Source organism: Crocuta crocuta, unplaced genomic scaffold (assembly GCF_008692635.1).
Source record: "Crocuta crocuta isolate KB4526 unplaced genomic scaffold, BGI_CrCroc_1.0 scaffold219, whole genome shotgun sequence".
Classification (NCBI taxonomy): domain Eukaryota; kingdom Metazoa; phylum Chordata; class Mammalia; order Carnivora; family Hyaenidae; genus Crocuta; species Crocuta crocuta.
Window position 1 is genome coordinate 5,759,028 of NW_027551572.1, and position 13,910 is coordinate 5,772,937.

The following is a 13,910-nucleotide window of genomic DNA, read 5'->3' on the forward strand; positions in this document are numbered from 1 at the left end:
AATCTTAATGCATACATTGTCCACTTTGAGAGCACAGACCCAGATTTAATTATTAATTTTCAAGAGAACTGTGTATGTTCTCTTTTATGTATATATGTATACATACAAGAGTAAAAACTATGAATTCTACATCATCTCCAGATTCCATAGTAGAAAGATAATTAATCTTGTTGGCTAATTGGTACTATTGGCAGTGAAATAATAGCATTTCTAAATACATGGCTTTTAAAAAGAATGCTAAGATCTGAGAATGAAACAGAATGAACTTGAATTGAACAGGCATGTTGGTAATGAAAGAATGAAGAGAATAAAAAGTATCACAGAAAAATACATGAAGATGTGCAAAACGTATGAACCTATGCGCTTATTTGGCAAGACTGTCCAAGATTAGTACACTCAAGAAGTAGGAAAAGATGTATTAGACATTACCAAATATGGTATTAAACCATATCTGAATCAGTATTTCTAAATGCCAAAAATTTCTATTGGGCCTGGTTGTAAATTATGAATAAATATAAAAGCATGAAAAGTGTTCTCTCTCTAACCTTGTAGATTTGGAGTTGTGTTCCGTTAAGTTTCTAGTTCTGTTAGCTCTTACCTCTAAAATTTCACTGACGGTAACTCAATTGGGTAATCCATACTTCATGTTCTTTTTTCCATTCTTGATCAGTTTTTCTTTTAGGCTTTCAGATTATATTGGTACTTCACTTTATACGTCTGCTGATGCCTTTAATATAATTCTGTATGTTATACAATATATTTTCAGTAATGGCTGTATTTTGAGGTAAAGTTTTTCTTAATTTTAGACTTAAATGACTCAATAAGGAGCTGTATGTCAGTGATGACAGCTATACCTCTCATATAATGTACAGGCTGTGGACAGAACATTCCTTGGAGAGCAGCTCCAAGAACCCCCTCAGATTCAACAAAGCCTAAGTTTGTTGCTGTTCATTGCTTTCAATACAAAGCAGATCTTCAGAGTGACCTTTACATATATTATGCACAATCCTGCTTTAATCCCAAAATCTTTCTTCATATTTTTAATATGAAGGATTTCTCTAGTTCAATTCATCTGAATGTTTTTATTGATAAATTATATAGGAAGTAAAGTATAAAAATGATTTGTTGTATTTAAATATTATAGCTGCTTTAGTTGTATGTTACAACTTTATATAAATGAGAAACATTTGACAGAAATGGTAGTACTGAATATATTGTGCTTAACTTTTTTATAAAGGGCTATGAGCGTCATAGAGTACTATACCTAATTATTTTATATACTGTTAACCTGTAAGAATGCCAGTGTGATAAAGTACCTTTTGTTTTATTAATACAAGATTTGGCTTAAATGGAAAAGGTCCCATGTAAGTTATTTACCCAATAGGCAAGGCTAAAACACAACCACATATTTATTTAGAATTAATATTCTTTAGAAGTTTGGGTAATTTAGGTAAGTCCTTTGAACATAAGATTTTTTTTTTGGAAAAATTTATTTTTTCATAGAGACAGAAATCTTTAGTTGCTTTTTAAAACAGATGACATGTAAGCCCAAGGCAGTGCTTAACCCATAAATTACAGAGGGGTCACATTTTGGAAACTTTAGCTTTTTTTGTATCCCAGTGGAATAGTCTTTGGTTTTCTTACCTAAAGTCTTACGTGTTGATTCATTTCCTTTACCGATATGACAATTTCCTGCACACATTTAATGCTTTGGGCAAGATTATGTTCACTAAGATGGTTTTACTAATGTCTTTTTAATTAAGAAAATTAAAATTTTAGCTGTTTATATAGCCTAGGTTGATATCCAAAAGTAATATATTATTTGTGTCATTGGATGCTTTGGCTGTTCTTGTCTATTATTATGCAACACTAGTTTCCTGTAGTCTGAAAATACTGTCCTTTAACTATTCTGAGTTGTATGTCTGCATTTTAACCACATTATGCTTATGGCATGCACTAAGGACTGAGTGATATCTGGTGTTTTTGTCATACTAACCAGAACATGTGGTTTTTAATTATGAACAGTATTTTAGCTTTACCTATTCATAGAATGTATTTGCTTGACTAATGTATGGCCTTTTTTGCTAACGCTTCATGGTTGTCCTACAACCATTTAGGACGCTGCATTGGGATACAGATCCATCAGTTCTTCAGCTTCACTCAGATTCCGATTTGGGGTATTGAATAGATTTTTTACCTTCCCTCTTTGATACTTAATTTGATTCTTTGTCAAACTGTCCTAACTTATTTAACCTTCTAATGTACATTATACAGTTAGGGAAAGCTTTAATATTTCACTGTGACACCTCATTTATCCTCTATCATTAGTGAAAGAAATACTTTATTTATCTGATTTTCTAGGTACCCTAAGTTTATGCATTTAAGTTCCAAAGTCCTTTTTTTAATTTCTATATTTTTGATACAAATTTTTCTAAGCTGTATTATAAACTTCCCAGATTTTTTCTGATATATGTTCTACATACAATTGAAATTTTTCTCGGTTACTTGATATGAACATTAATTTATTTTCCTATATTAATATTTCTTGATGATTTCTAAGGTTTCAAGAGGAACAGAGCTGTTGGTCATCCATACTGTGGCCCCAGATTGTATTGATTTATTCATTCGTTTATTTATTCTAGTCTCCAGTGAAAATTATAAATGTTTATAGATGCCATTGTGCCTTACTCAGATGGCTGTTTTACATTGATAATTTGCACCTTCTAAAACACATGACCAACATCTTTTGGAATTATGTCTAAGTCAGAATAAATAAGCCTTGAATTAGGGCATATAAGAAAAGTATATGAGCTTCTTGTACATTATCTGGAAGCTTTTCTATTGGTTGCCCCAAGACTCCTGCCACCTCCAGTGGCTTCCTTTATTCTCAAGAAAAGTGGCTTTTGGATAAGTGAGGTATTACTTCCCTGTCCTACTACTAAATTGTAGAGTATTTTGTTCTAATATTTTGAGTTTTGTCTGGTTAGACTCTATATGCAGTCAAGTTAGTAACTTGTTCCTAATGATTGTTCTTGGCTTGGCCATTTTTTCCCAGATATGTGAGTGATTTACTTTTCAAGTGGTTTATGTATTAAAACTCAGAATATAAAGTTTCTTGTTTCAAATTTTATTCCTAGAATACTAGGTTACTTCAGATGTGCTTAAGTTTTCCCACTTAATTCTTTGATTATGTGCTTTTTCCCCTTTAAACCTAAGATATACCTAAAGTGGAAAACACATTAAAAATTTATTATGGCCCACATTTGGAAACTTAGAGAAAATTAATCCATTTAATATACTAATTTTATTTTCTTTTTTGTACAAGATTTTGAAAAACGATGTTTTATAAGAAAATAGTTACTGTATTACATATATGTATGTATGTATATATATTCATGTGTGTATGTGTACACACACACACATACACACACACATATCCTGCTTGATATTCTGGAAGGTACAGCAGTGTTTTTATTAGATGTCCTTTCAAGACAGTCTTATAATTGAGAATTTCTTTGGGAGTTTGTAAACATACCATATTATTTGATTTAGAATTTAGATATCTAATAAACCAAGAAAAGATCCTCCATGTATCTAATAAAAGCTATTTTTCATTTGATCCATTTTCCTCAGCTACAATTCTCTTATTTATCAAAAAAAAAAAAGTATTCCCTCTATTTAAAACAGAAGGTGACGTTAGTAGTTTTATGGTATTCAAAATATGTTACTTTAGTTCAAGTATAGAAAATCTGTACTGTAGCTTGCCCATATGTGAATCAAGGATAGTACTGACCATGCAGAGATTAGAGATTAAAAATTTTTAAATCTCAGTTGACTTTATGATTCTCAATTTCTGCAAGGTAGAGAAAAGGCTTTCAAGAGAAACTTATTTCCCATTCTTAAAGCTGAAGTCTCCTAATTGTGAAGGAAACAAAATGTGGACTGCGTGAGATCCATATACCTGACTCTTCAAGAGTCGGGATTCCTATCCCCCTGCTAAGGACAGTTCTTATAACCAACCATATTTAGCAGTCCACTCTGAAATTCCTATCCTCTTACTCTATCACCCACACATTTGCTCTAAGAAACTAAATTATTTTCCATTTTAAAGTGACAAACATTTTGAATGATTCAGTTTAAGAATTAATGAGCTTTTTAGATCATTTAGATCTTTAAGAATTGAATGATCTTTTGTTTTTGCTACCTTTCACATTCTTAAAATGAAGCCAATTCGTTGTTCATCTAAAATTTCTGGAATAAAACAGTTTTAAATTACAATGTTGGATACATAATGTTTAATTTTTAATTTTCCAAAATAACATGGTTTGATGTCATTAAAATGTTTCATTTGTTGTATTTAAAAACATTTGTCTTTATTTAGACGAGGACCTATTAAACTTGGAATGGCTAAAATTACACAAGTTGACTTTCCTCCTCGAGAAATCGTCACATATACAAAGGAAACTCAGACTCCAGTTATGGCTCAGCCCAAAGAAGGTGAATATCTATCCTTAATATTATGGTCATTAAGCTTCCATATTGAATAAATGGATTCTTCCTTTTTTTTTCTTTCTCTTTTTTTTTTTTTTTGGCATATTTTCTTAGAGAAGTATAAAACTAATGCATTAAGGTTTCTGTATTGATGTATTTGTTTCTTAGATTTTTAAAACTTTTAGAAGTTGATAAAACTGTAAGCTGTGCTTATGGTTTTTAATTTTGTTGACATAAATTTGAGTTTTTTAATCTTTATTTTATCATTGATATATGCTGTTTTAGAAGCAGAAGAGGTTAGGAATGTTCTATTTCTCTGTTACTGAGCATATTCCTTCTCTAAAATAGTATATCGCATAGCAAATGAAACCATGTTTATTATTTCTGTAGAACATATATATTCTGATATGCTATCATTGTTATCTGTATTAATGAACATATGTAGACCTAATTCTTAAACTTTTACGATCTAAGGGCTCAATTATACTGATTTTATAAGCAACCTTTAATCTGTGTGTAATGGAGAGAAGTACACACAGACTTTATATTGAATGTGGAGTCCTTTCATTCCTAAACTAGAAGGAGTTACCTTTTTTACTTTGGAGACTAATCTCATCAGATAGTTAATGATTCAAGCATAAAGTTAATATGCTAGTTCTTATGTTTTCCAGTGATGCTAATACATTTATGTCACAAATAAAAGAGTTATACATAAGATCTATAATTCAGATCCACAGTTTCTTATCTGAAACCTTTGAAGGCATGTATGTATTCAAATTCAGAATTTGTCAGATTTTTGAAAAGTTAGTAGTAAAGTAGATGTACCATAAGTAAATACTCCAGCAGCATCTTAGGCATTAATATTTTGGCAGTAGAAGATACGAATATTCAAACTAAGTAAGATAAATAATGAGTATAAATAGCTTTACCTCTGGTCAGGGTTTACCACCAAATGAGTTATGAATTTTAGAGTTGTTATTTTGGATTGTGGTCTCATAATAAATTTTCCATTTAGCAGTCTGTGTATAAGGAATATTTTTTCTCTTGGGCCAGGAAAATTCCTGTTTAATGATGGAATATCAAATATTAAAACTTTGTTTATCAAGGGCGCCTGGGTGGCTTAGTCGGTTAAGCGTCCGACTTTCACTTGGGTCATGATCTCGCGGTTCGTGGGTTCAAGCCCCGCGTCGGGCTCTGTGCTGACTGCCAGCTCGGAGCCTGGAGCCTGTTTCAGAGTCTGTCACTCCCTCTCTCTGACCCTCCCCTGCTCACGCTGTCTCTCTCTCTCTCCTAGAAAAAAAAAAAAAAAACATTAAAAAAAAATTAAAAAAAAAACTTTGTTTATCAGATTTTTAAAATTTCAGTTATATTACCATATTTCTTCATTAAGGAGAAACAAAAGTAATATTTACTTCAGAAAGCCTAGAAAGTACAAGTAAACAAAAAGGAGAAAAATACCCTTGAAGCCTCTGGCTACTACGAAAGAAAGTCTTTAAATTTTCAAGATTATATATATAACACAAAAGAAATTAGGATTATACCTTATGTAAGTCTTTAATAGATTATCACATGCACTTTTTAACAGCTCTCCTTTCCCTCCTCACTAAGGATGGAATTGAAATAAATACCATAAACTTTTCTATTCACTTTCATCTTGTTCCCCACAAAACACTATTACACTTTGAAATTTTTGAGGAAATCAAGGTAACATTTTTATACAGGGTTGTTTTTTTTTTTAATCATGTGAATGTTCATTTCTATGGATATGTTTTTTTCAGTCCTATTGTTCCCTTGGTTGGTGAGATAGCTTTCCCAGGTGGAAATCCTCATCTTACTAGAAAAAAAAAGCCACTGATGGTAAAATTGAGACATAAGCAACTTAAAAGAGAAAAGGAAAGAAAAAGTGTTGAACTGTCAGTATGGAGAATACTAATACTGCAGGATTCCATAATTTCTGGAAAATAATATTTTATTAAGTAGTATATTAATTCAAGTATTTTAATGTCTCTCTGAAGCTATATTATTAGATTTGTTAACTCAAAGTGAGCAAAATAGCCCAAATGAAGGAACAGTGACTCATTTAAAAAGTACATTAGGCTGTCTTTCTTCATCTAATAATTTGGAGTTTTATATTTAGTTATTCTATCATACTTATGAAACACGTTTTGGAGTGTTTGAAATATAAAGCATTCTGAAGCTATTTTGGGTAATGCCATCATAATCGACTTATATTCAGTTTAAGTAAAGAATTCCTTTTTTTAAAATATTTTTTTTCTAATTATTATAGTAGTACATCATAGAGAATTTAGAAAATACAGAGAATGAAACTAGGATACGATCTTTCATCATATACAAAAATTCAAAATGGATTGAAGATTTCAATGTAAGATGTGAAATCATAAAACTCTTGGAAGAAAACGTAGGCAATAAGTTCTTTGACATTAGTCTTAGCCATATGTTTTTGGACCAGTTTCCTCAGGCAGAGGCACCAAAAACTAAAATAAGCAAATGGGATTACATTAAACTAAAAAGCTTTTGTGAAACCATCAAACAAACCAAAAAGGTGACCTATCAAATGGGAGAAGAAATTGACAAATCATACATTTGAAAAGGGGTTAATATTCCAAAATATATCAAGAACTTAGGTAATATAAAAAAAAAAAAACAATTAAAAAATGGGCAGAGGACTTGAATAGACCTCTTTCCAAAGAAGACGTATAGGTGGCCAATAGACCCATGAAAGATGTTTAACGTCACTAGTCATCAGGGAAGTGCAAATCAAAACTACAGAGAGACATCACCTCACACCTGTCAGATTGGGTAGAATCAAAAAGACAAAAAATAGCAGATGTTGGTGAGCATGTGGAGAAAAGGGAACCTTTGTACACTGTTGGTGGGAGTGTAAGTTGGTGTGGCCACTCTAGGAGAGGTCCCTCAAAAAATTAAAAATGGAGTCACCATATGACCCAGCAGTTCCACTCTGGGTGCTTATCAGAAGAAAATGTTAACACCAATTTGAAGATCTGTATGTACCCTTATGTTCATTGCAGCACTGTTTAAAATAGTCCAAAATATGGAAGCAGCCTAAGTGTCCCATCTATGGATGAATGAATGGGTAAAACAGATGTGTGTATCTATACAATGGAATATTACTTAGCCGTAAAAAGAATGAAATCTTGTGACATCGTGGATGGATCTAGAAGGTATTATGCTAAGTGAAATAAGTCAGACAAAGACAGTTACTGTATGTTTTCGCCTGTATGTGGAGTTTAAAATCCAACAAAAACCCCAAACAGAACCCAAACAAGCTCATAGATACAGGAAGCAAGCTGTTGGTTACCAGTTGGGACAGATGTTGGGGGTAGATGAAATAATTTAAGGGGATTAAGAGGTACAAACTACCATTATAAACTAAAAAAGTCATGGAGATACAATATATACCATAGGGAATATACTCAATCTTACAACTTCATATAGTGACAGATGGTAACTAGACTTATTGTTGGGGTCATTTTGTAGTGTATAAAAATATCAACGCACTATGATGTATACCTGAAACTAATAGGATATTTGGACAATTACACCTCAGTTAAAAAAAATATATATATATGGGCCCCTGGGTGGCTCAGTCGGTTGAGCATCTGACTTCAGCTCAGGTCATGATCTCACGATTCATGAGTTCAAGCTCCATGTCGGCTCTGTGCTGACATTTCAGAGCCTGGAGCCTGCTTCCGATTCTGTGTCTGCCTCTCTTTATGCCCTTATTCTGCTCATGTTCTGTCTCATTCTGTCTCAAAAATGAATAAACGTTAAAAGTTTTTTTAAATTCTATGTATAAAGGATATAAAGAGGAAATGTCATGATTCTATTGTATAATAGCTACTGTTAATATTTTGTTTCCAGTTTTCTGTGATCTATTTTTTAAAAAATTCTGTGTATGTATATACACACACACAAGCATATATGCGCATATGGTTTATATTCTGTTTGAAATTTGTATTTTAATTGCTTATTTTTGAGATGTGTATAATTTTCTATTTATTTTTTTTATTTTTCATGGGGCTTGAACCCATGAACCATGAGATCATGACCTGAGTTGAGGTGGGATGCTTAACTGACTGAGCCACCCAGGCACCTCTGTGTATAAATTTTTAACTGTGAACATGTAACTTACTGCCTTTGAACTAATTTGAATGTATGGCTGTATAAGACTGGCATTTTTACAAAACTCTTTTTCCTATTTTTATTTTGCAAGTAATTAAAAACTTGAAAGATCATGATTTGTTAGATAAGCTGATGATCCAGAAGCACAAAATAAACTGTATTCTTTTCAGTTTTAAATTATTTGGAGCAAGGCTTTTAGCATCATCAAACTTTGCCAGATTTTCCATGAGCACAAGGACTGTTTCTTCTTTGTTGCTGTGATACCTGGTCTGAATAGTGACTGGCATGTAGTAAGAACATAATATTTGGTGAAGGAATTTATTGTTTATATTTACTCAGAATAATTTTCCTTACTTGGGTTATTTATTTTCATACATTTACTCTGGAAGTAACACTGGGAAATGGGTTATTTTTCAAGTGTTAATGTTACAGTATACTTATTGATGAAATTGGGCAAAAAAGTATTAGTCTCAGTTCTTAGTTTTAATATGACTATATCATACTTTAATCTTTACTTGCTCTTAGATCTATAAATGAAACTATAAGGATCTATACATTCTATAAAGATCTATAAGATCTATAGAAATCTGTAAGATCTATAGATTCTCCTTATAGCCTTTGTGAATTCCATTGTGACAAACTATGTAGATACTAATGTGGTGTTATTTTGTGTTTCTGTCTATCCCTCGGAATATTTTGAACAAAATTGGACATGTTAGCATCTTTGAAGTATATTATTTTAGCTACTTATTTGTAATGGATCTTCAAACTTTGTGTTTAAATTAATAGCGGAAAATTTTACCAGCAAAGAGTGCTTACGTGTCAGGTATAGTGTGAAGCACTTCACATTATCTCTAATCCTCTCACCAAGTATTGGTTCTTTTTACACATGAAGAGGGTAAAACTGAAGGAGATAGTTTATCAAGGGTCACGTAGCTAGTAGCTAAGATTCTAAACCAAGTCTGATTCTAAGATGTGTTTTCTCTCACATGCTGCCACTGAAGCAACATTTGCTGCTTTTCATGATAGTAACCTATGATAAAAATTCAATTTATCATATAATACAGTATAGACATGGATACAGGTATATGACTAAAACAAAAGTTTTATTCAATAACACTTCCCCTTGTTATATTTCATTTTTTTAATGAAAAATGACTGTAATGTGCTAAATTTACATCTGCATCCAGATTATATTTTATAGTAATTGTCTAAGAGTAATGAATAAACAGCTTTGATCTTTCATAATGCTAAGTGTAATTTTTCTTATCTTATTGAAGGTGAAGTGACAAGATAAGTGAACTGAGCCTAGTTTCTGTTGATTATATCTGCATCAGCAGCACTACCTTTAAAATGTTCCTATGCAGACTAGACTTAGATACTAATTTTATTAAGGTTCTATTTGCAACCTAACGCATGTTTGCTATTCTACACTCTTATGGGGTATGTGCTATATATGAAGGCACTAAGTCATGTCATCTTTTCTTTCTTTTTTTTTTTTTTTTTTTAAAGTTGAGTTATGTAAGTGAAGGAGAATGAGAAACGTATCCCAATACCATAGGGCCATCCTTACTCTTTGGAGCTATTGATAAAAATGAAATCATTTCTTTTCTATATTATTATAATTATTTTCATGTCTAGGGCTCTTACATTAAGTTTCTTTTCCCAATTTCTGAAAGTTTTAGAAAGAAGGAAAGAAAAAACCCCTGAAATCAAGGTTTTATAATGAAAACACTTTGTGCTTAATTGTACTGGTACTCATCCATTGCTTTAATGCAGTGGTTCTCAAACTTAGCCTGGTTGGTTTCCATTTAAGAATTATGTAACAAATTCCAAAACTCACCATGAGACAGAATTGCTGAAATTACAATTTGAGTGTAGCAGACAGTAAATTAAACTTGGGTAGGCAGTGTAATCCGTGCAGAAGTAATAGGAGTTACTAAATTGAAGATAAAAATTGGTCTTAGGCTTCACTCTTATCTTCCTACCATATTTTTTTAATGGCTGAATCTTCTTTTAAAAAGCAGTGGGGTTTTTTGTTTTTTTTGTTTTTTTTTTTTTGGCTTTGTTTCTCTTTTCCCCCATTCTAGCCATCTTCTTGGTTGCAAGTTTACTCTGTAAGTTGGTAGTATGGTTTCTGAACTGAGGTGCTTTGCTGTCTTAAAGCACCTACTGGGAATGAAATTGACTAGGAACATGTGACCTCAGTCCATTTCTCTCTCTGCAGGTAAAAAGCTTCTCATGGTGCCCACAGATATACTCCTGGAAAAGTTAACTTTCTTCCCTTCCCTTTTAAAAGTCTTTAACTCTTTCGAAAGTAGAATTATTTTTTCTCATCTGCCTTTTCGAGATGAATTTTTTTGTTGCTACTTTTAGACTGATTTTCAGAGGAAGAAATTCTGTTACCTATTCTAATCAGCTTATTTACACTGGAGGAAACTGAGGCCTGAGGAAGTTAATTGATGAGCCTGTGGTCACAGTGTGGGTGAATACTAGGGCTACAACCAGAACCTGATTTTTGATTTCCACTGAAGTATAATTATTATAATATTCCAATTTCTTATCTGTGTGGAGTTTTACAATTACTTTTGGTATTGGTTTAGTAACCAGTTTTCCTCAGGAACATGTCAGTATTTATAATGTATAGAAAAGTATTATATGTAAGTAGCTCTACTTTTTTTTTGGCATGATCTCAACATCTGTCTGTAATCCACGCTTACCAGGTAGACTAAATTTGTGTGCCTTCTGGTTGATACTATTCTTGTCCAAAATGGATTTTTTAAAAAATATTCTGGAATAAATAAGATACTTAATAAATTAATTATAACCCTCAGAGAATATGTGAGAATGTAAATATAATTGAAAATTAAAGCCTTTGTTCTAAATCTTAAAGACTTTTAATCAGCATATCTAAAATTATGGCCTGAGAAAAATGTCATATTTATGACATCACAGATCTCAGGATCTGTGTAAATGATGCCAATACTGCCTAGATAAAATCTGAATTTTGTATAAGAAAGACCATGTCAAGAGACAAATTGTGTTAAATGATATAATTGAAGTTTTATTCCTTTCTTATTTTTCCCCCAAGTTAACATTAGATCTGTGTTCAGAATATTTCCTGATTAAAAAGTCTGCTATATATCTTCCCTTGTTGAAGATCTAAATTATTAAGGAAATCCAAGTGACCTTGCATATCACTCTATATTATTTTAAAAAAATAAAAGGATTGGATTTCATTGATCCATTCATGAAGCTTTGTCCCAACATAAGGTTCTCTTAATATTGATTTTAAAGAGTAAAGTATAAGTAGATGAGATTAAGGACAAATGGGTTGAAATAAAGTGGGTCAAAATGATTTTGATCTAGAAAATTTTAAAGGAAAACTATATCTGATTTATATTTTAAAACTAATGATTAAAGCATTTTCCTCTAATAATCTCATGAAAGATTTTGTGAAGTTATTCATAAGTTGAGCTTTTGAAAATTATATTTTTGTATGCAACAGATTTTCTGATTTTTAGAACTTGGTGGCAACGTACTTTGTATTATGAATAGTCATCCTACTTTGTAAATTAGGAATACTCCATAGGGCATTAAATTATCTTCAAATAGGGTACACCAATGTAATGAAACTACATAATAAATTTATAGACAGTAAATATATTTCCTAAATAACATTAATGCACTAATGATGGAATTTGTTTTTTACTTCATAATGAGAATTAATCGTGATAAGTGATAGATTAAAAAGTATCACTGTTTAGTGAGGATTTTCTAGAATGTTACACATTACCTGTTAAATGTGTTATAATATTTTAAAATAATTCAAAGTGTACTTTGTGGCTTATTCTTAGCTTAGATGTATCTTAAATGTAATGTGACATATAGATGAGAAAACTTGCTCTGTAGACTCCTTCCCGCAGCTTAACAAAAGCCACCCATTTTACAGATGATTTAACTTTGATTAACCTACTCCATTGTAACAGATTATTCCGACAACTGGAATTTCATTCTTTGGTGTTATTTCTAGGTGCAGCTTAATTTACAGAACAGCTTTTCTTTCCATCTCACCAAAATACATCACAATTTTGATGTTAACTCAAAGTAAAAATTCAATGGTTCATTAAACCTAGTCTTAGCATTCATTGACAAGAGATTTGTCATTTTAAAAGTAACTGCTACTTTTATGCATTCTTTACTGCTCAGTTTATAACCCTAGATTCCCTGTCAGAGAAAGCATGGAGTTAACCACTTAGCATATTGCAATGAATATTCATCAATATATTGATGTGACATGGCAGTCCCATTTTTCAGTCGTCTTGCTCTGTTATATTCTTTTTCTGTTTTAAATATAGTATATCATGTAATAAGGACTAGTTTAGAAAATTTTCATAATTGTGATACTATATTTTTGATCGTGTTAATAGTCCTTTAATAGCTATTGTATTAGTTTTTAATAAGAGAAGTGTATTGTTTAGAGGAACATTCTCTAATCTGATGTTACTGATGGACATTTTCGTCAGATATTTGGTGTTTATAGAGAATTGCTTAAGACCAGCTTTATAATAAATTTTTTTGTAGTCTTTAAGAAGAACAGATCATTTGTTTTATGTTCCTTGAAATCTTATTTAGCTTAGTCTTTTGACCTATCATAGTTTTTAAATCAGTTTTTAATCCATGTACTAAGAGAGCTATGTACATTCACTTTAAAACAAAATCCTGAAAACATGTATCTAAATGTTTGATAAGCCATTATTCAACTACAACTAAACTATATGGGCAAATAGGCATAGCAAATGCCATATAATAGGCAGATATAGATCACTGTCTTACATACTTCATCTACATTTTAAATTTTAAAAGGAAAAGAGTGTCTATAAACAAGATCTTTTCTGTTAAATATGTAGATTATGAGGTCACTTAGCACTAGAGTACTGACCATATGCATTATGACAGGAATTTGACACCTGTCATTGGAAATGGTACTTAGAAGCCGTATAATGCAACAAAGTTGAGGGAGGAAAATACAATGTGGTTAGGAGGCTGTAATTTATAATTCACAGTGCTAAAGAATGACCTGTCCAGGGTGTCTCAGAATCCCTCTCTTTGATTTTAGGATTCACATACAATAAACCCTGCTAGTAAACAAAATTGATTAGGATAGCAGAAAATGGAAAAAAAAATATGTGTGTGTGTGTGTATATATATTCTCAGACTTTTTAATTAGAGTAAATATATCATTCTAAAAGTCA

The 13,910-nt window shown here is 31.5% G+C and overlaps 1 protein-coding gene across 6 annotated transcripts in view; it reads left to right on the forward strand.

Moving 5' to 3' along the window:
• DYNC1I2 (dynein cytoplasmic 1 intermediate chain 2) overlaps positions 1-13,910 on the forward strand; it is a 60,820-nt gene that overhangs the window by 20,481 nt on the left and 26,429 nt on the right. For 4 of the 6 annotated variants that reach the window (XM_077751134.1, XM_077751133.1, XM_077751136.1 and 1 more), the window contains exons 5-6: positions 2,118-2,177; positions 4,382-4,497. In XM_077751134.1, coding sequence (XP_077607260.1) covers positions 2,118-2,177; positions 4,382-4,497 — 176 coding nt within the window. The remainder of the gene's footprint in view (positions 1-2,117; positions 2,178-4,381; positions 4,498-13,910) is intronic. The other 2 variants (XM_077751137.1, XM_077751138.1) reach the window with 1 other exon arrangement.